The 23381-nt window shown below is 32.4% G+C and overlaps 4 protein-coding genes and 1 pseudogene across 4 annotated transcripts; 4 read left to right on the top strand and 1 right to left on the bottom strand.

Moving 5' to 3' along the window:
- Positions 1 to 1258: 1258 nt before the first annotated feature.
- On the bottom strand, positions 1259 to 3005 carry LOC110714969 (myb-related protein 306-like). Its single transcript, XM_021893524.1, has 3 exons — positions 2672 to 3005; positions 2303 to 2432; positions 1259 to 2186 (listed from the first exon to the last, which is right to left on the bottom strand). The coding sequence occupies exons 1-3, from the start codon at positions 2802 to 2804 to the stop codon at positions 1475 to 1477; spliced, it is 975 nt and encodes a 324-aa protein (XP_021749216.1). The 5' UTR covers positions 2805 to 3005; the 3' UTR covers positions 1259 to 1474.
- Positions 3006 to 6912: 3907 nt separating this feature from the next.
- Positions 6913 to 9178, top strand: LOC110714965 (probable aldo-keto reductase 4). Its single transcript, XM_021893520.1, has 5 exons — positions 6913 to 7195; positions 7648 to 7848; positions 8025 to 8197; positions 8283 to 8388; positions 8586 to 9178. Exons 1-5 carry the CDS (start codon positions 6977 to 6979, stop codon positions 8925 to 8927), a joined length of 1041 nt encoding a protein of 346 aa, XP_021749212.1. The 5' UTR covers positions 6913 to 6976; the 3' UTR covers positions 8928 to 9178.
- An 876-nt stretch (positions 9179 to 10054) lies between these two features.
- Positions 10055 to 11981, top strand: LOC110714960 (auxin-induced protein PCNT115-like). The gene is made up of 5 exons (XM_021893518.1): positions 10055 to 10334; positions 10422 to 10634; positions 10738 to 10910; positions 10989 to 11094; positions 11291 to 11981. Exons 1-5 carry the CDS (start codon positions 10119 to 10121, stop codon positions 11630 to 11632), a joined length of 1050 nt encoding a protein of 349 aa, XP_021749210.1. The 5' UTR covers positions 10055 to 10118; the 3' UTR covers positions 11633 to 11981.
- A 4191-nt stretch (positions 11982 to 16172) lies between these two features.
- On the top strand, positions 16173 to 20008 carry LOC110714962 (probable aldo-keto reductase 4). The gene is made up of 5 exons (XM_021893519.1): positions 16173 to 16852; positions 17603 to 17803; positions 18786 to 18958; positions 19046 to 19148; positions 19358 to 20008. The coding sequence occupies exons 1-5, from the start codon at positions 16631 to 16633 to the stop codon at positions 19700 to 19702; spliced, it is 1044 nt and encodes a 347-aa protein (XP_021749211.1). The 5' UTR covers positions 16173 to 16630; the 3' UTR covers positions 19703 to 20008.
- A 786-nt stretch (positions 20009 to 20794) lies between these two features.
- Positions 20795 to 22755, top strand: LOC110714961 (annotated as a pseudogene).
- Positions 22756 to 23381: the final 626 nt, after the last annotated feature.

Genomic DNA, 23381 nt, shown 5'->3' with positions numbered 1-23381 from the left:
TTTGAAAAAGAACATAACTGTGTTTGATAAAAGAACATATTTGTGTTTGACAAAAAAATGACATTACAAAGAACTTAAAATTGTTGTATGACTTTTTCTTTAAAGAAAAAAAAAAAAAAAAACTTTAGGTTTTGGATGTATATAAACTATGTAAATCTATAAGAGTTGTACGTAACGGACAAACAATGGAGATAAGAGTTGTATATCAAGTTTGGGTTGTTGACATAAAAATTGTACTATTTGTTTTTTTTTTTTTTTTTTTTTTTTTTTTAAATGTACTCGTATTTAGTTTTGTTTTTAGAAGAAAAATGATACACGTAGTATAAAACCCTGAAGAGCTGATAACGAATGGCATTGATTTAGAACATTCTCTGTAAGAGCTACACATGAGAGGCTAAAAATAGAATGATAAACGAAATTTAACAATTAACACATCAATGGGAGGCTAAGAATAGATTAATAAACGTAATTCTACAGTGATCACATCAATCGACGTTTGTGTTTTTTGTCACATTCCTAAATTAATATTCCCGTCAATTTTTGATGATCCTTTTCGTATTCATTACAGTAGTAAATTGCAGTAATGAGAATGAAGTTTAAGTGTATTTTAGTATGGAAGACAACCTCAATCCTTAAGCACAGCTGGTGTTTTCTTCATATTTTTCCATTACCAGTTAGGAGGTAGTATTACGTGACACTGTGAGAATAACTTACTAATAAAAACAAACAATTTACGAGTCATTTTGAGTGATCATGCAATTGATTTTCTTAATAAATCTACATATAAATTTACTCTCACTACCATAGTTTATAATCGATTACCAAGCGACCCATAATACTTATTTTCAAGCTTAAGGGTTGCATATATTATTAATACTCGTAATTTCAAAATGATTGTTATTATTGAAACTATTATCCCCGTTGTAGTAGGTGGGGTGACGTTATTGTATGTTTCTAATTTCTCTATTAAAGCCGAATTTGCAATAATACAAGATGATCAAGGACCAAGATTAGTAATCACATTTAAAGCTGAAATTTCAGGCTCAAGCATTAAATTGGACGACTATTTTAGCTAATTGGAGCTTTCATTCAAAATTAATTACGCCATTTTTATGTAGGGTCATCTTGCTTTAAATTTTTAATTTATGGCTTTAAATTTTGGATTGATCCCTCTCTCACCACATGCATGCAATCGTACGTAATTAACGTTTATAGGGTCCATTATCATTAACATAAACGTATATCATATAAAAAAAAAATCATAATATATAATAAGCTTAATTCAATTCATCAATTAGAAACTAATTTAAAGAAAAATTACAGCATTTTTTTACAACTTGCAAGAGCTGCTCGATCTCCTCCTAATTAACATGTTTATTGTTAATAATCATGCGTTACAATTCATAATTTATGTAGCTTAAACTATATATAATTACTACTTTAGGCTAATTAATTTTGCATACACCATAATTCATTAGAAAATAGATGGTAGCCGCAAAATTTCTTGAGCTACTTGACGAGATGTAGTAGATTCATCCAAAAGCCATTTCTCTAGAAATGTTAACGGAGGATTATTTCCATCGTCGTCATCAATGTAATCCATGTTTTCGTGTACCTTTACACCTTCGTTAGAATCCTCCTCAGTAGAGTCGTCACAAGCAGTAGTAGTAGTAGTGACCATGCCAACCTTATTATCACTATTAAGGTTGTCAAACGACAACATTGACTCGAATTGATCATCTTCTTCGTCACCAACACATCCATCATGAGCAATATCATTATTATCATTATTGTTGTTGTTATCGTCGTCGTTGTTGTCGTCGTGATTGTTACCAACTTCCAACTTATGTTTGGAAGTTGGTGAACACTTCATCCAACTTTCGAGAAGCCTTGAGATGTTCTCGGTGCTCGAGGCATAACAAGTTGATGATGAGGATGGTGGTTGTGGTGGTGTTACCATATTGTTGCGATCAGCACTATTATTCTCGTAGTTATTATTATGATTATGATTATTGTCGTCGTTGATGGATTTGTTATTGTGTAGAGAAGATGAGGTTAGAGGATTTTGTGGCTCTTGATGAAAAGATGATTGAAACCTCTTAAGTTTCTTCTTCAAGTGGGTGTTCCAATAGTTCTTGATGTCATTATCTGTTCTTTGTGGAAGATAAGAAGCAATTGCAGCCCATCTTAAACATAAAATGATAAACGAAATAAATAAATTATTTGGTACAATCACAATTTATATATGAATAAAGTTTTCATCAAATTAAAAAAAATAAAATGTTTAGGGTTAGAAAATTACTTGTTACCCAATAATGCTTGTAAATGGATAATCATTCCTTCTTCATGAGAAGTAAAGTTGCCTCGTTTAATTCCTGGCCTAAGATAATTCGTCCATCTTAACCTACAACTCTTGCTGCACCTTTGCAACCCTTTTACAAAATGTACAATAATATTTACATAAATTTATGAAATATAAGAAACTATAGAATATGATGACAATGAGGTAAAAAAAAAAAAAAAAAAAAAAAAAAAAAACCCTACTTTTGATGATAAGGTTCGGTCCAAAAGCATAAAATGAACTCGAAAAATTGAAATATTCATAGATCAGGATAATCTCAACCGAGTTTTATTTTATTTCTTACTCCTAATAACAAATAAAAATATGTACCTGTATTGGTAGGTACAGATCTCCAGTTTCCCGGACCATGTTCTTGAATGTACGAAACGAGAATGATATCTTCTTCGGGGGTCCAAGGGCCTTTCTTGATGCCATCTTTGTCACAGCAAGGTGGTCTTCCCATGGCTAGCTTAGCTAAGCTCTCAGCTCGTTGGATGTGTTAATTAGGTTTATTTTCTCTATGTAACTTATTATAGTATACAAGAGAAGTATAGTAGTGATAGCTAATTCTAAGAAGTTCATGAAAAAGTGACATCAACTGCCAACTATAAAGTGGCAATAAAGTTAGGGAAACTTTAATTTCCCATTGATCTACCCGTGCTGACTCACTTGACCTCTAATAACTTTATAGTAGGAGTATTAAATTTATAGTGAGTCAATCATTTAATACTAATAAAGTCAAAAGGTAAAGTTGTTTAATTAATCACTTCATGGACTTATCTCACTCTTTTACTTATTTGGTTTATTTTAATAATTTATTTCTTCGTTTTTTTAGCTGATACATTTCTTTTATTACATTTGTGATTTGTCAATATAAAAGTGCAAAATTCATATTCTTACTATCATTAATTATCAATTAGTAAATATTAGTAAATATTGTTAAACACAAAGTCTTATATGTGGCTGGTCACACCATGTGGCTGGGGTTACTTCGTTAGTATAATAGGGGTTACTTGGTCAGTGTTAAAGGGGTTAGTTTGTCAGTGCAATAGGGTTACTCGATTAGTGTTATAGTGGTAATTTAGTTAGTTTTACAAGGGTTATTTGGTCAGTTTTATATGTGTTACTTTGTTATTTTATAAGCGGTCACACGGTATGGCTGACCATATACAAGACGAGGTGATTATAAAAAGCTCAATACTTTGGAATATAGTGAGACGATTCTAACAAACTTTTACTTAGAAATATGCTTTCTAATCAATAAACTACAAAAACTAATTAAAGTAGAGTTTGTCAATAACAACAATAGTTGAAATATCTATTTATATATATATATATATAAATAATAATAAAAAAAAGAATGAAGAAAATATTATTTTTGTTTAGATATTTTTTTTCTTTTGAGGGGGGCAAATTATATTCACATGATGCATGAGAATGTCAGCTTTAATTTATATGGCCTTCCTAAAACAGAGGAAGACATGATTCAACTTATCACCTTCCTCGATACTAATGAGATTTCTCCTTGGCAAGGTAATTGAAATTCGAACATACACTCATTTTTTAACTACTTAATTAGAGACAATGTGAACAATATACTTAGCCAATTTGACTCGTTTTAATCACAACATGTTTGTAGGAAAGCAAATATTTGTGCAAACTATATAATCTCACGAGAAAAGTACACTTGACACTTTGACAGCCAAACAACATGCAAGATCGACATGGATTCTTATTAGATAGACGACAAATTTCTTATTTTATTATTTTTGACAAGTTAGGCTGCAGTTTTGAGAGAAGACTAATTTATTTTTTATTGTGTATCTCTATTTTCTTTATTTTATTTAAAAAAAATACACATATATTTGAACTTTGATATATATATTGGAACTTTATGTTGTCAATTTTTAGATAATTTATTTATGCCAATGAAATTCCCGTTGAGACGAACAAAAATATCTTTTAGAAACAGATACATCCCCTAATGTACCTTACATATCCCGTAATGTACCTTACAACGAGTGATACATCCCGTAATGTACCTTACATCTAGTGATTATATTTGTTGTTACTTTCGTGCTTTGAGTGACAAGTTTCATTCATATGTACCTTACTCTAGTACGTACCAACAAAATGATCAATTAAAACATGATCCCCAAATTCAACCCTTGATAACAAATCCATCTCTTGGTAGGGACAAAGGGAGTAATCTCTCTTCACTTCTTGTTTATTTGCCCCCACAAAAGTCTTTGTAGGTTGAATTCTTTGAATTCATACTTCCCAATCCCCTACAATATCGACACTGCATTACATAAGTGGGGATATCTTATTGAAATATCGAGTCCCCCCTATTATAATGCATGTTTGCCTCATTCATTTATTATTTTATGATCTCTAAGAAATAATGATCGACTGTTAATTATTTTACTATGTCTTAGGGCCTGTTCAATTTAGCTTAATTTCAATTCAGTACATTCAACTCTTAATTTCCTTCTCTCATAAAATATTCATTTCAGTCAAGCTCAATTCAGTTCAGCTCAGCTCAATTAAGTAAATGTGAAGAGGCCCTAGTAGCAACTAGACCTTGTTATTAGGTAGATCATTGTAGGTCAATTGTGGGTCGGATCACATTTTATAGGGTCAATAGCGGGTTGGACCAATGCGGGTTGTGGGTCAATAGCGGTTTGATAATGGACGGGCCAACATAATAATAATTAAATGAACAAGCCATTAGCAAGTATATATGAATACAAATTTATCTATGTAATTACTTTTACTTTATCTACTAGTATTATGTTTGTCTATTAAATTGGAAAAATATTTTGGACTTATATTGACCCTACCAAATAAGGGTCTTGTCCGTTAAAGGCATTGTCCATTAAAACCCTTTAAAACTGGCCCTGACTCTATTACCATTAGGTTACCCTACGCAATAACCAGTTCTAATAGCAACATAGAAAAATAGGTAGATACGGAGTATGAAATTACATGCATGCTATGATGAGTGTAACAAGATTCAATGGGATTATTCTTTTTAATAACTGAATCAGAATGTGTGGTCAAACTTTATGAAGTTTGACTCTTAAAATGCAAGTGAAGCAAGGGCAAAGGCATCGGAGTATAGATCTAGTGACTGAGTGACATAACTACATAAGCTTGATCTTCTCAACCATGGATGATGAATTGTTTTAATTGCTCCTTTGAAGCACAACTTAACATTATACACTATTATTGCTTCGATCAATAAATTAAAACAAAATTGTTCATCCTTACAAGATTAATACAAATTAATGAACAATCTTCTTATTATATTGGTTAATTACAAATTACATGTAACAAGATTGTATGTAGCCAATTATTGTAAATATTACCGTGTCATATACTTCCTATATTTATATTTAGTCGTAACAATTTGACTAAGTGTTTGGTTACATCATGGTCTCGAGTTTTGTAAACAACCTGCTTCTTGTAGCTTAGCATGCGTAGGATCTCAATATTAATATGCGTACACGGGTGTTAAACTACTGCTCTAATACTCCCATGCTATAGTGAATTTCTATGAAATTTGGGCAGGAAAAGTATCTCTTTTGAACTCCAATAATTGATCGATACTTCATGCTTAAGGTTAATTAATATTTGTATGTTAAATATTAATTACAGCAAAGGAATATTATTTGTGAGACATAAAATATTACTTAACTGCAACAAAGGAGCAATATTTAGCGGAGGAAGTAGTACTTGTTTGATTGCTATTCCATTTTGGTCCCTAAATATCAATTGGGCCATCAAGCCCAATAAGTCAAGTTTCTAAATCTACATAACTAGCCCAAAGGCATGTCAAAGTCCATAGAAGAGGCCCATGTGCTCACAACTTGACACGTGTCCAAGGGCCCCACACTACCCGATGGGTATAAATTCCCCAAATTCCACCATAATAAGGTATTATTAGCCACAAGCACTATTTCTTGCACAAGCTCTATTACACTCTCTCCATTGAAGTAATTTAGTACTGACTTAGGCATTGGAGGGGAGATCATCGGACACCCCGAGGCTAGTTTATGTGCTCTTCTTGTGCAGAAAAACTTTGGTCCGAGTTGACCGCCCAAGTTGTGTCTTCAACCCTTTGACTAAGGATCGATCGATCAAGGTCCACATTGTTTTACCCGAAACAATACTTATTGATAATTTGTGTTAGAAAATTAACAACGAACGAATCATTGTCCTCCCATGCATCTTTTTACATGTTTGACTGACCATTCCAATGAACAAATCAATTTGGCTTACCATATTTTAAAATATACTTTTATGCTGCTAGTCTCCAAATATGACATTTTTCAACAATTCAACGACAATTATTAAAAAGATAATATACTTCTTTCAAAAAAATAAAGAAGATAATATACTACTATATCTTAATATTGTAAAGTTAATCAATTGACTGCCTTTTATCATTCTTTTCTAATTTTTTATATTAATCATCTAAAATCTCCATGACTTCATCTATTACGCACAAGCAACTTTGCCTAGATTTTATGTACATTATTACACTATAAATAACACGATATAACCCCTCTAAGAAATAAATTAAACAGGTAATAACTTATCTTAGAATCTCAAAAAAAAATAACACAAGAAATGGCAGGTGTAGTTGTTAGGAAGATTAAGCTAGGTTCTCAAGGTTTAGAAGTTTCAGCTCAAGGTCTAGGATGTATGGGGATGTCTGCCTTTTATGAACCTCGAAAACCCGAGGAAGAAATGATTCAAGTTATTCATCATGCTATTAACTCCGGCATCACCTTCCTTGATACTTCCGACATGTATGGACCTCATACCAATGAGATTCTCCTTGGCAAGGTACTAGCTAGTTGCTACATACATACTTAATTGAGATATTGATATATGTTTAAAATTCTATTGTGTATATATGGTAAACACGAGTTTTTGTGTTAGCTTAACAAATCATTTTGAGACTTCTTGGGCCTGTTCTCATTGATTGAAATGAACTGAACTGAACTGAACTTATTAGAGCTGAACTGAATTGAACTAAAAATAATCTAATGAGAACAGAGGCTTTGTTCTTGTTTTGGTGGTGAATTTTATTTGCATTGTTACATAATTTGATATGTGGATTTTCTATAAACTAGTACGTGTTAATATTATTTTTATGGGTGATCTGATCTATCGAGTAATGCTAAATTATTAGTGTTAATTGGCATAAATAAACTTGTATGCGTACTTTGTGATTGTGGATGTTGGGGGGTTTACTAAGCCTTTTGCTACCTTGAATATTCTTGTGAATTGAACAGGCATTAAAAGGAGAATGGAGAGAAAAAGTGGAGTTGGCTACGAAATTTGGCATTAACGTTGTTGATACAAAAATGGAAATCCGAGGTGATCCTGCATATGTAAGGGCTGCCTGTGAAGGAAGCTTGAAGCGGCTTGGTGTTGATTGTATCGACCTCTATTATCAACATCGTGTTGATACCAAAGTCCCCATTGAAATCACGGTTAGTTCATTTGCACCATCGTGCTACCATTACATTATATAAGGCCTAATATATATAATTTTTGAGGTAACTTAAAAATATGCCACAATACATACCTTATCAGAACTTGATGTGTTCATGTGTACTAAGTGGATCATTGTAAAAGTTTGTTATAATTTCTTCGTAAATAATTTCAGATGGGAGAACTAAAGAAATTAGTTGAAGAGGGTAAAATTAAGTACATTGGTTTGTCTGAGGTAACTGCTTCGACTATCAGAAGAGCACACGCAGTCCACCCGATAACAGCAATTCAGCTGGAATGGTCATTGTGGACTAGAGATGTGGAGGAAGAAATTATTCCTACCTGCAGGTAAGAATTTTGCATAATTATCTCTTAAAAAAAATGTAAAATCCTTAAATATTTCCAAATAAAATTTTGTCATGTCATTACTTAGGGAACTTGGGATCGGAATTGTATGTTACAGTCCTCTAGGAAGAGGCTTTCTCTCTTCAGGGCCTAAGATGGTTCAGAGCCTTTCAAAGGAGGATGCCCGACTACAGGTATGAACGCGTAATTCCATGTTGAATTCAAGTCGTTCTAACTTCATATGAATTTTCATGTAAAATGTAATTTCATTATGTCTGTTAGATGCAAATTTGCATATGCTAGTCCTGCAGCACATTTTCTCCTGTATCACGTAATATTTAGCAGCATATCAGTTTTATGTTGATCTGTTGTATTATTTCCTCTGTTTCAGTTATTTCCAAGATTCCATCCAGAAAATCTTGAGCATAACAAACACATCTTTGAACGAGTTACTAATATGGCGGTGAAAAAAGGATGTACCCCTGCACAACTAGCACTTGCTTGGATCCATCACCAAGGAGATGATGTTTGTCCAATCCCCGGAACTACTAAGACTGAGAACCTCAAACAGAACATTGGCGCGTTGTCTGTGAAGCTAAGCCCCGAGGATATGACTGAGCTCGAACACCTTGCCTCTGAGGATAGTGTTAAGGGTGATCGATATGTAGCTGGAATTGCTACTTGGAAGACCTATGATACTCCACCTTTGTCTTCATGGAAATCTGAAAACTGAAAAACATAAAGATGGTACTTGGATTGAGACTTCAGAGTGTTGCATTGGTTTTAATTAAATTCCTTTTTAATTTTTTTGTGTGCCGGTTTTTTTTTTACACAATTGTGTATCAATTTTGTGTAATGTTAAGAGTGATATATGTCAGCGAGTTAGAATAAATGACTTATATTATGTTAGTCACTTTTTTTTTTGAATAGTATTATGTTAGTCACTTTTTTTGAATAGTATTATGTTAGTCACTTGATACTTAATACGATTATTTATAAAATTATTGAATTTTTTTGTTTGAAAAAAATGTCCCCAAGAGATGGTATATATGTGGTAACTCATGCTAGCTCTTTTAAGTTGTGACCTTAATGGTGTAACTCATTCAATTTCCAAATGTTTATGTTTTTCAAAGTTCAGATATTGATCGATTTATCTATTTCTTGTTTTTATTTTTATTTTTTAGAAACATTTTTATTTTCCAGTTGTGTGTGCTTTTGTTTCTTATTGTAATTTGTATCAATATATATCTTTTGCCTTAACAAAAAGAATTGATTTTCATGAAAATTTCATTGGTTGATTTATTGCGAGGCCACCCTAGTCAATCAAGCTGATTGATGAAGCATTTTAAATCAGTCCCTTTTTGTGGGCTAGCTTTACAATATAGTACATTTTTTATCATTTTTTTTTTAATAAAAACCCTTAAATTTAGCATCACAATTTAGAAATGACGAACTATCATCATCTCCTATAAATTAACTTTTTGCTTATTGTAGGTTATAATATACTCATATGTACCTTCATCTAAAATATTAATCACCAAATTTGACATTTCAACGATGGTAAAAAGACTATATTGTAAAGTTGATCACTTAATCAATTGCTATTGTCTTCTTTTTCCTTGCATTATACTAACTGATAATCTCTATGACATCATGTATTACGCACAACTTTTTCTACTTCGTAGATATTTAGTCCATTTTACTAATTGAATTTTATAAATAACATGCATTATATTACCCTACCTAGAATTAAAACAAGAAATACATGACTTCATCTCCAATCTCCATGACTTCATCTATTACGCACAACTTTGACTATTATTTCTGCACCTTATATTATTACACTATAAATAACTCTTAAGAAAAATATTAAACAAATAATTAACCTATCAAAGAAACTCAAAAAAAAATAACATAAAAATTAATGGCAGGTGCTGTTAGGAAGATTAAGTTAGGCTCTCAAGGCTTAGAAGTTTCTGCTCAAGGTCTAGGATGTATGGGGATGTCTGCTTTTTACGGGCCTCCGAAACCCGATGAAGAAATGATTGAAGTTATCCACCATGCTATCAACTCCGGCATTACGTTCCTTGATACATCCGACGTGTATGGACCACATACTAATGAGATTCTCCTTGGCAAGGTATGTACGTAGTAGTAGGCATAAATAAATTATTCTTGTATTGTGTGATTATAGACTACTTAAATAATAATCTTGTGAAATGAGCAGGCATTAAAAGGAGAATGGAGAGAAAAAGTGGAATTGGCTACGAAATTTGGCCTTAACAACGTTGGTGATCCAATTCATCCAAAGATGGAAATTCGAGGTGACCCTGCATATGTAAGGGCTGCCTGTGAAGCTAGCTTGAAGCGGCTTGGTGTTGATTGTATCGACCTCTATTATCAACATCGTGTTGATACCAATGTTCCCATTGAAATCACGGTTAGTTCATTTGCACTATGTGCTATAAATGCTAATGCTACCATTTCATAATATAAGTCCTATTTTTATTCTTCTCATCATCATTTGTCACAAATAATTTCAGATTGGAGCACTAAAAAAATTAGTTGAAGAGGGTAAAATTAAGTACATTGGTTTGTCTGAGGTACCTGCATCGACGATCAGAAGAGCACACGCAGTCCACCCGATAACAGCAGTTCAGCTAGAATGGTCGTTGTGGACTAGAGATGTGGAGGAAGAAATTGTTCCAACTTGCAGGTGAGAATTTTCCCTTAAAAAATGTATGTAGTGTCCTTAAATATTATGAAATCTAACTTTGTCATTACATTACCTTAGGGAACTTGGGATTGGAATTGTATGTTACAGTCCTCTAGGATGTGGCTTTCTCTCTTCAGGGCCTAAGATGGTTCAGAGCCTTTCAAAAGAGGACGCCCGAATGCAGGTATGAACGCATAATTCTATGTGAGTTGTGACTAATTTCATTGTCGTTCTAACTTTGCATAAGATAATCCTGCAGACCTGCAGAAGATTTATGATCTCTTCTCCTGTATCGCGAAATGTTTAGCAGTACATCAGTTTTAGTGTATTCCTAGCCTGTTACCCCATGTTGATCTGCTTTATTACATCTTCTATTTCAGTTTTTACCAAGATTCAATCTAGAAAATCTTGAGCACAACAAACACATCTTTGAACGGGTTACTGATATGGCGGTGAAAAAAGGATGTACCCCTGCACAACTAGCATTGGCTTGGCTCCATCACCAGGGAGATGATGTGTGTCCAATCCCAGGAACTACTAAGATTGAGAACCTCAAACAGAACATTGGCGCGTTGTCTGTGGATTTAAGCCCCGAGGATATGGCTGAGCTAGAACACCTTGTCTCTGAGGATAGTGTTAAGGGTGATCGATATGTGGCTGCAATTGCTACTTGGAAGACCTATGATACTCCACCTTTGTCTTCATGGAAAACTGAAACATAAAATTAAAGATGGTACATATTGTGCTTGGATTGAGACTTCAGAGTGTTGTGTTGATTAAATCCTTATTTATGTGTTGTGTGCCAGATTTGTGTAATGTTTAAAGTGATATATAAGTGAGTTTAAAGAGATGACTAATATGTTAGTCACCTGTTACTTAATACGATTATTTAATGGAATTATTTATACTTTAGTTTTAAAAATTGTCAATAGGGTTCATCATTCCTATATTTAGTCCCTTTACTATAGGGTTTTCTGTAATTATGTAGCAAAGTTACCGAAAAAAAATTATTTTTGTAACTTAATATATGCCCAAGGAGGATATGATTGAAGTTATCCACCATGTTATCAACTCTGATATCACCTTACTTGCTTTTGACATGTATGGATCTCATACCAATGAGATTCTCCTTGGCAAGGTACTAGTTTGGGATATTGTTTACATAATTATCCTTTGTAGCTTCCTATAAACCATCGCATGTTATAATACTTGTGGTGTCGGAAAAAAAAATTTTATTATGAACGAGTACTATATTGTATTTTTATCCTATTTTGGTTACTATTTCCTTCGTTTCGCGTTTGATTTAGGCACATATATTAAGGAGATGAGAGGGAGTGAGAGAGATTGAAAAAGCAAGTGGGGTAGCTTGTAAATACAAGGTAAAAAAGTTACCCCAAAAGAAAATGTGTCAACTAAAAAAAAACTTTTTAAAAAGAAATATGTGTCAACTAAAAAAAAAACGGAGGTATTACTTAAACAATGGGGGTTTGTCTGAAAAGTCCCTCAAATGATCTAATCCGTAAATCAGTATGTAAATGCAATTAAATTGTTAATACGTTAAGGTTGAACTTTAGACTTGGCTAAGGACATTTTAATGGACTTGACTTGGACCTTACAATAGTTACAAATGATCGGCCCAAAGTAAAGTCATATGGATACCCAAACAAACTCTAAACATTCTTTCACATAATCATCCCTAAATTTACAACCTACTTTGATGACCATAGTTTGCCTTGTTATATTTGTATTTTAATGACAACTTCTACCAAAAACCTTTATTGTCTATTTGTCTTGCATGGTTAAATTTAAAAACAAATCTCCATTAAAAAAAAAAAAAAAAAACGCATTAAAATGTATGATTATCTTGCTAAAATTTTATTTGTAACATAAAATTTTAAAAATCTAATTCCTCTTTTTTTTTAGTTGACACCTTTTTATTATCACGCTTGTCAACGCATGTTTTTAACGATTAATATCTCTAATTATCAACAATATAAAATTATAAAAAGTGAATATTAATAAAATATACATTAAAACGATTCAAACAAGATTTCACATGAATATGTTTTATTGTAGCTATAAACCATAAAAGCAAGTCAAAGTGTGCTGTGTGAATTGTGTAAAAGTCAAACAGTGTCAACTAAAAAAAATAAAGGTATAATATAAAATTTTAACGTATTTTACTCCCTAAATCTTGGTCAAATATATTTTGAAATCCTAATTTTTGTAACAATTTTTTTCTAAGCCATTGAATATATCACACGAGATTTCTCACAATTGCAATTTTCCCAGGAGCATATCAAACACGAAATTCAGCTAGATGATGTAAAAGTTAATTTGTTTCTTAATTTAATTTTAGGTTGATGCCAAAATAAGGTGCAAAAAGCCAAAAAGTGATTAAGTTTTGAAAATAAACCGTAACAACAGAAATAATTAATAATAAGAAAAAGAAAAGCATGACTTTCTACTTCAAATCTTCAATACACTAGTGATTTAGAGGTGTAAGTGTGTAACTTTATTAGTAGCTTACGGTTTATATTAATCTCAATTTCTCAAGACATTATTTCATCCATTTATTTAGCCGTCACGAGTTGCATACAAACATTATATTTTAGGAAAATTGGAAAATAATAATCTCACCTTTGTCTATTCTATTCAAAACAATCTCACCTTTTTGAATTCCTAGAATAATCCCACTTTTAATTCCCATCTTCTCAAAATGAGTCAGTAAATGCCTCGTTATAAGTATTAAAACGTGAACACGTAAATCGAGACATTACTTAATAAGAAAAACGAGGCATTTAATTTATTTTTTTTCCAAATCTGAGTTTAATTTGGTTCCTTGGCCAAAATAGCCCTGAAAACTTTAAACGGGACATTTTCCAACGTGCAAATCGATAAAAAAATTTAATAAATTGAGAGTGGACCCTACTAACGGAATTTTTAACGGCGGGATAACGACAAGGTTACCGTACGGAAACAAAATGTATATTGGGGTTATAATGTGGAAAATGAACGTAGAAAAGTGAATTAACAGGGTTATTATATAGAAGAACCCCAACCCCCTTTTTCTTTTTCTCTCTTCTCTCTTCTAGGGTTTTAGTTTTCTTGGCCGTTTAAGCTGAAAATAGTCTAATTTCTTCTAATTAGACTATTTTCGACCCTTTTTCTTTAATTCAATTTAGTTTTTTGTTTTCCTTTACGTTTTGTTTTTTTTGTTTTTTTTTTGTTCTCTCCTTCCGTGAGAGTCGTCTATCCCAATTTTCTTGATTTTTCCCAATTTTTTGAGATTTTGATTCTCATATATGGATGAAAATTTTATTTTTAGGGTTCTTATAATAATTGGGAAGGTGATTTGGATTCCTATGGGTATTGGATTTGTCATCAACTAATTGATCAAAACATCAGCGCGGATTGCGAAGGTTTTAACTTGGAAAGATGCAAAGACATCGAAAATCATTGCTCGCGTCAAGCTTGAAGCGGTGGAGTATGAGCTATGCCAAATTAGTTATGATTTTGTTTGTAAAAGTTATAATATTTTCTTTAAATTTGTGGTTTACAAATCTTTATTATTTAAAATGTCGTATAGCTATTATTTAATGATATTATTACTTTTCGTTAAAAAAAATGTATATTGAACAACCCAATTAACAATCCGGTTAAAGTTATTTATGGTAAACTTATGAAATTTGATAGTTAAAGTGATGCAAATATTAAAAAACGGATGGAGGAACTTGTTTTAGAAATAACTAGATCAAATCATAAACAAAAACTTTTTTATGCCCCCGGTTTACAATAATTTTATTGTGCATCGAACATTTTGTTTTGCGAAAAGTGACCTCCTTTTTTGTACAAAAGTGACCTTTTTTTCTACAAAAGTGACCCTTTTTTCTTCTACAAAAGTGTTCCATATCTTCACAAAAGTGACTTTTTTTTCACAACAGTGACCCTTTTTTTTCACAAAAGTGACCCCTTTTTTTTACACAAAAATAACCCCTTTTTTACATAAATGACTTTTTTCCCCCTCACAAAAGTGACCCTTTTTTTTCACAAAAGTGACCCCTTTTTTTCACAAAAGTAATTAAACTACGTATGCAAAACAGAGTATCAAAATCAACAAAACAAACACAAAATTAACAATAGTCATGAAAAAACAATACAATCACTCAAACAAATCAAAAGTCACCGCCGGAACCACCGTTAGCGGCACCAATCGTGCTGAAACCATTGTTGATTCCACCCTTTCCGACCATCTCACCAAGCAAAGCGACGAAAAATTTACAAAAAAAAAGAGTGCAAACACTAATCTAGAGCAGAAACATCAACATCATCAATCATCACCAGAAACCAAACTATTCTTCTTCACCATTGCAGAAACTACAAAAAATCCTAAAAATCAAAACATTAAAAATTAACAAAATTGAAAAATGAAATTGAGTAACGCAGAGAAATCAACTAACACAGTGAGAAAATGAAAATGGCCAAAAGAGGAGAGAGAAAAAACAAAAAAAGATGAAAAGTAGAGGTGAGAGAAAAAAAAAGATTGAAGAAGACAGAGAAGCAGTAGAATTAAGAGGAGAGAGAAAATACGAATTTTTTTCCTTGCCAAAATTGGGCCACCAAACTGACGTCTTCTTCCGATTTTCACTAAAATAGTGAACATCCGATTTAATGAAAAGTTTGTGAATCATTAATAGATTTGAAGCTTAAAACATATAAGAGGATCAAATCAAACCAAAAACCAAACCAAATCGAATCTTATCTTATACAGAGTATTTTACTACTCCGTAATGAATATCTCTATATTTTATCTTATCTTACATTTATCTTATCTTATCTTATATATATATATATATATATATATATATATATATATATATATATATATATATATATATATATATATATATATATCAAATCAGACCAAATCGAATCGAATCTTATCATTACTGTTGAATATTTCTGTTTTTATAATTTAACATATATGAAAATTTCTTATTTGGAAATTACCTTTTTAATATGTATCAATCCTATTTGATTCATATTTCCCAAAAAAAAAAAAAAAAATTGATTCGACAATTTTTTATTTTATAATTAATGTAACAATCCCATCGTGTTTAAATAAATGAAATGTTTTGACTATTTGTACTATTTATCTAATTCACTTTGACTAATGTAATTTTGTGTGCGGCTGACCACAACGTGTTGCATTGTTATTTTATTAATATTCAATTGTTATAATTTTTACTTATTGATATTTAAAGATATTATATTATTACTTGTATTATTTAAAGTGTTGCATTGACATAAGTATACAAGGAAAATGTTTATTTATTTAATCACAGAAGGGATCATACATACAGAGAGAGCAATAGTCAAAATATGGTAATCTACTACTCGTACCTTGTTTCATACTTCATAAATCGAAATCATTAAAAATAATATGAAACAGACTTTGTATATAAAAAAAGAGTATGAAAATAGATAGTGAATCTCATCAACAAAGTAAAAAAAATAATAAAAAAATCAAGTTAGTCAATTAGACCATGACTTCATCTATGATGCAATCTTCCCCCTTTTATTCATTAAAATGCTCAAATTAGCCCATCACATTATTACTACAAATACTACAGTTCACACTCAATTTACTCATTATTCTTCCCACAAAAGAGAGAATATAAAACCCAAAAAAACAGAGGAAAACAGAGAGATTTGATAGAATGGCAGAATCAAATGGTGTTAGGAGGATGAAGTTGGGTTCACAAGGTCTAGAAGTTTCTGCTCAAGGTCTAGGATGTATGGGTATGTCTGCTTTTTATGGACCTCCTAAACCAGAAGAAGATATGATCAAACTTATTCATCATGCTATTAATTCTGGCATCACTTTGCTTGATACTTCTGATATTTATGGACCTCATACCAATGAAGTTCTTCTTGGGAAGGTGATTTAATCAATACCCTTTTATTTATACTGTTAATTTAATGTCTCTAAATAGACCCAAATATCGTGTAAAGTCTACATAAAGTCATACATTTTGCATGATAGCATTGTTAATCTTTCAAATAATTCATTTCATTTCATTTCAAATAAAGTCTGCATAAAGTCATATATGAAAAATCTTCTTATATGTTAATGTTCGTTAATAATTCATTTCAAAAAAAATTAAATAAAATGCAATGGTGGAATTCTTGTCTTTTAAAACTAACGGATACTTAACGGTGTTAGTAATTAAGAATGTTTAGTACATAATTATTAATCGTATTTGTTAGGGTACATTGTTCATTCCAAACTTCATGATGCATTGTTTAAATCCTTGTCCGTTTTGTATACCCGAGTGTATGGTATATTCGGTAATTTACTCATTAATTAATTTTTGCTCATTCAATAAATGAGCAAATTACCTGGTGTATCGGGTGTACCATACACCGAGTGTATGTAACAAATTCTGATGATTTTAGGATGATTATTTATTATTTTATTTTTTTTCTGGGTCTTCGACTAATTTTAGAAATTTTAATGGTTATTTTGAGTGCCTTGTTTATTGGATGGATTTGGATATACATAATCTTTTGTTAGCAATATTGTGAATTTCTTAAAATTGATGATTTGATTGGAATTGGGGCTTATTGATGATTTTGATTGCTAATGACTGAATTGGCATGCTTGGGTTTTAATCTTGTAAATTGGGCAGGCATTAAAAGGAGGATGGATAGAGAAAGTGGAGTTGGCTTCAAAATTTGGTGTTAGATTTGTGGATGGAACAAGAGAGGTTCATGGTGAACCTGCATATGTAAGGGCTGCCTGTGAGGGAAGCTTAAAGCGGCTTGATATCGATTGCATCGACCTCTATTATCAGCATCGTGTTGATACTAACATTCCGATTGAAGTCACGGTTTGTCCATTTACTCCATCAGCTATCTAAATTAGTATTCATTATTGCTTATGATTCCAAAACGACAAAATTTTATATGTGGCTGACTCCATCGTGTGACAGGGGTTACTTGAGTTACTTGATTAGGGGTTATTCAAGTTACTCGGTCAGGGGTTACTTGAGGGGATTATTTGAAGGGTTCGCTCAGGGGTTACTCGAGGTGTTACTTGGTCAGGAGTAACTCGAGTAACCCCTGAGCAAATAAATTGAGTAACCCCGGCTAGCCACACAGAAAAATCCCCTTTTCAAAACATGTTTCATTTAATAATCATGTTTGTTCTATTGCTGTCTTGTGCATTTTTAAGTTAATATATATGGAGAGAATAGAATGTGAAAATGAAGCCTTGTCTCTTCTTTTAGATTGTTGTTGCGTCACAATGAAGTACATACTCTTAAATACATAGGTTAAGCTATCAAAATTTTAGCAGGGTAAAGGAATTGTATAGTGTATCAAATTCAACTATATGTGAATTTGCACCATTTTATTCTAAAACAGTCATTTTGAGGTGTTTAGCTATCATAATCTTAATGGAAAGACGGTGTATCAAATAAAGCTATACAAAAAATTGAAGCACTTTCTTCTAAACACAAGAAATTTTCATAAAAATACTACTGCAGCAGATAGTTTTGCCAAAAATATATGACTCACTTCAGCAAACACTTCACAATACAACTATTATCAACCAAAATCTGTTTATTAAGGAACTACTAGCACGATAACTAAGCATTCGAGTAAAAACCTTTGAAATGGATTTGTAGAATGATGTGCAGCTTAAAGTTATACAGCATGCTCACTATAATTTGCTAGAACTAATATGCAGCATGCTCACTCTAATTTTTAAAAGTAGTAATTGCCGCTAAGATAGCCTGGCAGGCTGGCATAAAACCTGTTCAAAATCTATATCTTTGTACTCTTTATATGTTAATATATATGCTACATCAGATGGGAGAGCTGAAGAAACTAGTCGAGGAGGGGAAAATCAAGTACATAGGTCTATCTGAAGCATCGGAATCAACCATCAGAAGAGCTCATGCAGTTCATCCCATAACAGCAGTCCAGATTGAATGGTCTTTGTGGGCGAGAGATGTGGAGGAAGTCATAGTTCCTACCTGCAGGTGAGATATCCCGCTTTGATAAGTGAGTTTGAAAAGTTGGTGTTGTGTCTTTCGAGTTATGAATTTTATGTATGTATCTTGAATTAGGGAGCTTGGGATTGGAATTGTGGCTTACTGTCCTTTAGGAAGGGGCTTTTTTTCTTCAGGGCCTAAGATAACAGAGAAGTTTGCAAAAGAGGATCAGCGGCAGGTTTGTCCAAATCGCTCGCTCTGACTTAGTTTCTTGTATATTATTTTTCTGAATTTCCGAAAATGATTTATGTCTTCCATGATTCACAAACTTAGAAACGTTGTTCTAGTATTAAAGCAATCCCTTTCATATATAGTACGATTAGTTGTGTGAATGAAGGTTATTGATTTATAGCTTCATGTTGATCAACTTATTTGTATTCCTTTCAGTACTATCCAAGATTCCAACCAGAAAATCTAGAGCATAACAAACAAATATATGAGCGGATCAGTGAAATAGCTGCTCTAAAAGGATGCACCCCAGGACAGTTAGCACTTGCATGGCTCCATCACCAGGGAGACGATGTATGTCCCATCCCCGGAACCACTAAGATTGAGAACCTCAACCAGAACATTGGAGCCTTGTCTGTAAAGCTAACTCCTGAAGAAATGGCTGAGCTAGAATCTCTTGCCTCAGAGGAGGGTGTCAAGGGTGATCGATATGGGGATGTATCTCGATCTTATACCTGGAAGAATTCAGACACACCGCCTTTCTCCTCATGGAAACCTGAATGAAATTAGTTCATCCTTTATTGTACAACAGTTCTCTAAAAGAATATGTTTTTCTGTGAACATCAGTAGTTTTTTGCTTAATGCAGCAAGCTCAGATATTGATCAATTTACCTATTGCTTGTACTAATGGATCTGTTTTTGCCAGTTGAGTGTGCTTTTGCTTAATTTCTTGTTGTAATTTGTATCAATATCTTTTTCTTGAAATTATCATGGGGTCATAATGAAAAAGTTGTTGATTTATTCACGAAAATGTTTTCATGAGAAACAAATTTCGTTTCTCAATATGAGAAACAGGGAATTTCCCATAATTGGCTACAAAATTTGTCCTCGAATATGCTGATGGAAAAGGAGAGATTCATGGTGATCCTGCATACATAAGGGCTTGCTATGAGCCTGCGAGGGAAGCTTGAAGCGGCCTGGCCTGGTGTTGATTGCATCGACCTCTATTATCAGCACCGTTCCCATTGAAGTCACGGTGTGTCCTTTTATTTAGTCCATCTATTTTCTTTATTATTACCCTGATTTATCATTCTGAAATGGAATCTGCTACTAAATATGTATTTCTGTTCTTTTTTTTTATTTTTTTTTTATTTTTATTTTTATTTTAACTTTACATATTTATTAATTATATTTCCTGCCATACTAAGATTGATTAAAAACAAGTTCTTTGTCAAATTTTCAAATCAGGGGACATTTTTCTTTGAATTGCAATAACTGATTACTTTGTACAAGTAGGTTCAAGATAATATTATCAATGATTAATTTTTTTTTTCTGTTAATTAATTTATTATCAATTAATCATTCTTCTCCAAGCTTTTTTGTACATGTTTGATGACTGACCATTTCAACGTAATCGAATTAACTTTTGTTTACTATAGGCTATAATAAACTTGTATATACCTACATGTTGAAAATTAAATCACCAAATTTGACATCTCAACCATGGTAAATAGACTATAATGTTATTGGTTTCTTTTTATATTTATCTTAATTATATTAATAATCACTATGACATCATGTATAACGCACGAATTTCCCTAGATGTTCTATAAATAGCATGCATTAGCCCTTCCAAGAAATGAATCAGTAAATCCAACAAGTGTAAACTCAAAAAAACAATAAGAAATGGAAGGTGTTGTTAGAAAGATTAAGTTAGGCTCTCAAGGTTTAGAAGTTTCAGCTCAAGGTCTAGGATGTTTGGGAATGTGTTTTTATTTTAGACCTCGAAACTCCGATGAAGACATGATTGAAGTTATCCACCATGCTATCAACTCCGGCATCACTTTCCTTGATACTTCCGACACCTATGGACCTCATACCAACGAGATTCTCCTAGGCAAGGTATGTACTCGTAGTTGCATAACTACTTGTTTTTGATATGATATGTTTAATAGATTATAAACATAAAATGAGAGTTTGTGTTGGTTTAATTTAATAAAATTTATTTTGTAAAATTGTGTATTGATTGAGCAGGCACTACAAGGAGAATGGAGAGAAAAAGTGGTATTGGCTACAAAATTTGGCATCAACGGCGCTGTTGGTGCAGACATGCAGATTCGGGGTGATCCTGCATATGTAAGGGCTGCCTGTGAAGGAAGCTTGAAGCGGCTTGATGTTGATTGTATCGATCTCTATTATCAACACCGTGTTGATACCAATGTTCCTATTGAAATCACGGTTGGTTACTTAATTTTTATTATATTTTGTGCTATTTATACTAATAGATACTTGATCTCTTCCCTTTCATACTATAAGGCATACATAGTTTTCGAGGTTAAACATATATAGGCCATTAGGCCATACCTTATCAGAACTTATGTATATTGACTTGATCATAAGGTTAAACAAGAGTTAATTTGTTTTTCTTATGTTTTTGTCACATGTAATTTCAGATGGGAGAGCTAAAGAAATTGGTTGAAGAGAGTAAAATCAAGTACATTGGTTTATCTGAGGCATCTGCTTCGACTATCAGAAGCGCATGCAGTCCACCCGATTACAGCAGTTCAGTTGGAATGGTCTCTTTGGAGCAGAGATGTGGAGGAAGAAATAGTTCCTACCTGCAGGTGAGACCGCGAGACTTTTCAGATGTAACATTCTTAAAAAAAATTGAGTGTTCTAACATTGTTGTTACATTAACTTAGGGAACTTGGGATCGGAATTGTATCATACAGTCCTCTAGGAAGGGGATTTCTCTCTTCAGGACTTAAGATGTTAGATAACCTTTCAAACAATAAGGAATACTGGCAGCAGGTATGAACGCGTAATTTCATGTGACCAATTTATAAATATTTGTTCTAACTTCTAACCTGAAATGAATTTTCCATGTTAAATATAACTGTATTAAGCCTGTTAGATGTAACTTTACATAAATAATAAATAATCCTGCAACATGTTTATTCTTTTCCTATATCGCGTAAAGTTTAGCTATATACATTAGTTTCAGTCTATCGACTAGCCTGTTAGGCTGTCACTCCATATTGATCTGCTTATTTACCATTTCTTTCAGTTATTTCCAAGGTTTCATCCTGAAAATCTAGAGCATAACAAGCACATCTTTGATCGAGTTACTGAAATTGCAACCAAAAAAGGATGTACCCCTGCACAACTAGCACTGGCTTGGGTCCATCACCAAGGAGATGATGTGTGTCCAATCCCGGGAACCACTAAGATTGAGAACCTGAAACAGAACATTGGCGCGCTATCAGTGAAACTAACACCCGAGGATATGATTGAGTTAGAGCACCTTGCCTCGAAGGATAGTGTTAAGGGTGATCGATATGAAGCTGGAATGGCTACTTGGAAGACCTGTGATACTCCACCTTTATCCTCTTGGAAAGTAGAGAACTAAAAAAAGATGGAACATCCTGTGCTTAGGTGCTGAATTTTCTTGAATTGAGACTTGAGAGTTGTAGACTTTTTTTTTTTTTTTTTTTCCTCTCTTATTTTAAAAATGCATTATTTATTGGTTGTGTGTCAATTTTATGTAATATTCAGAGTAAATGATGTAATCTTGTTTATGAGCTCCTCCACCTTGAATAATCAATTTTTTTTTTTTTTTTGACGTAGAATAATCAAATTTTGAATAAATTAAGGGACCATTATTTTTTTTATATGATTATGGGTTATATTATATCATTGCGTTTTACGGTGATCATTTTATTATTTAATCACCTAAAAGTGTACATACATTTTGATATTTAATTCATAAGCATGGCAATAAGAAAATTGTGATAATGCACCAGTGTCACCAAGTATTGCTCCATATCAATTTTCTTAGTTTTAATTCAAACTAAGAGCCTGTTCTTATTGACTGAACTCAGCTGAACTGAACTGAGCTGAACTGAACTGAATATTTTATAAGAGAAGGAAATTAGGAGCGGAGCTGAGTTGAACTGAACTGAACTGAACTGAATTTTAACGTAAGAGAACAAGCCCTAAGAGTGTATATAAAAGTTAAGACAATATTACCTGTTTTTATGTTCTTTGAACTTAATTAGGCGAGCTTTACTTTGATCTTTCAATCGATCTCAAAAATAAATTATATCTTGTTTCATCCCATAGTTTATGGTTTTCGTGAATATCTCGGGATTGTTTATGTAAATCTAGTGAAATTTAAAAACAATTTTTCAGAGACAACTTTTGTGCTTTCGACAATATGAATACTAAATATATCAAAATCAAG

Source organism: Chenopodium quinoa, unplaced genomic scaffold (assembly GCF_001683475.1).
Source record: "Chenopodium quinoa cultivar QQ74 unplaced genomic scaffold, ASM168347v1, whole genome shotgun sequence".
Lineage (NCBI taxonomy): Eukaryota > Viridiplantae > Streptophyta > Magnoliopsida > Caryophyllales > Amaranthaceae > Chenopodium > Chenopodium quinoa.
This window is presented reverse-complemented; position numbering and strand designations above follow the sequence as displayed.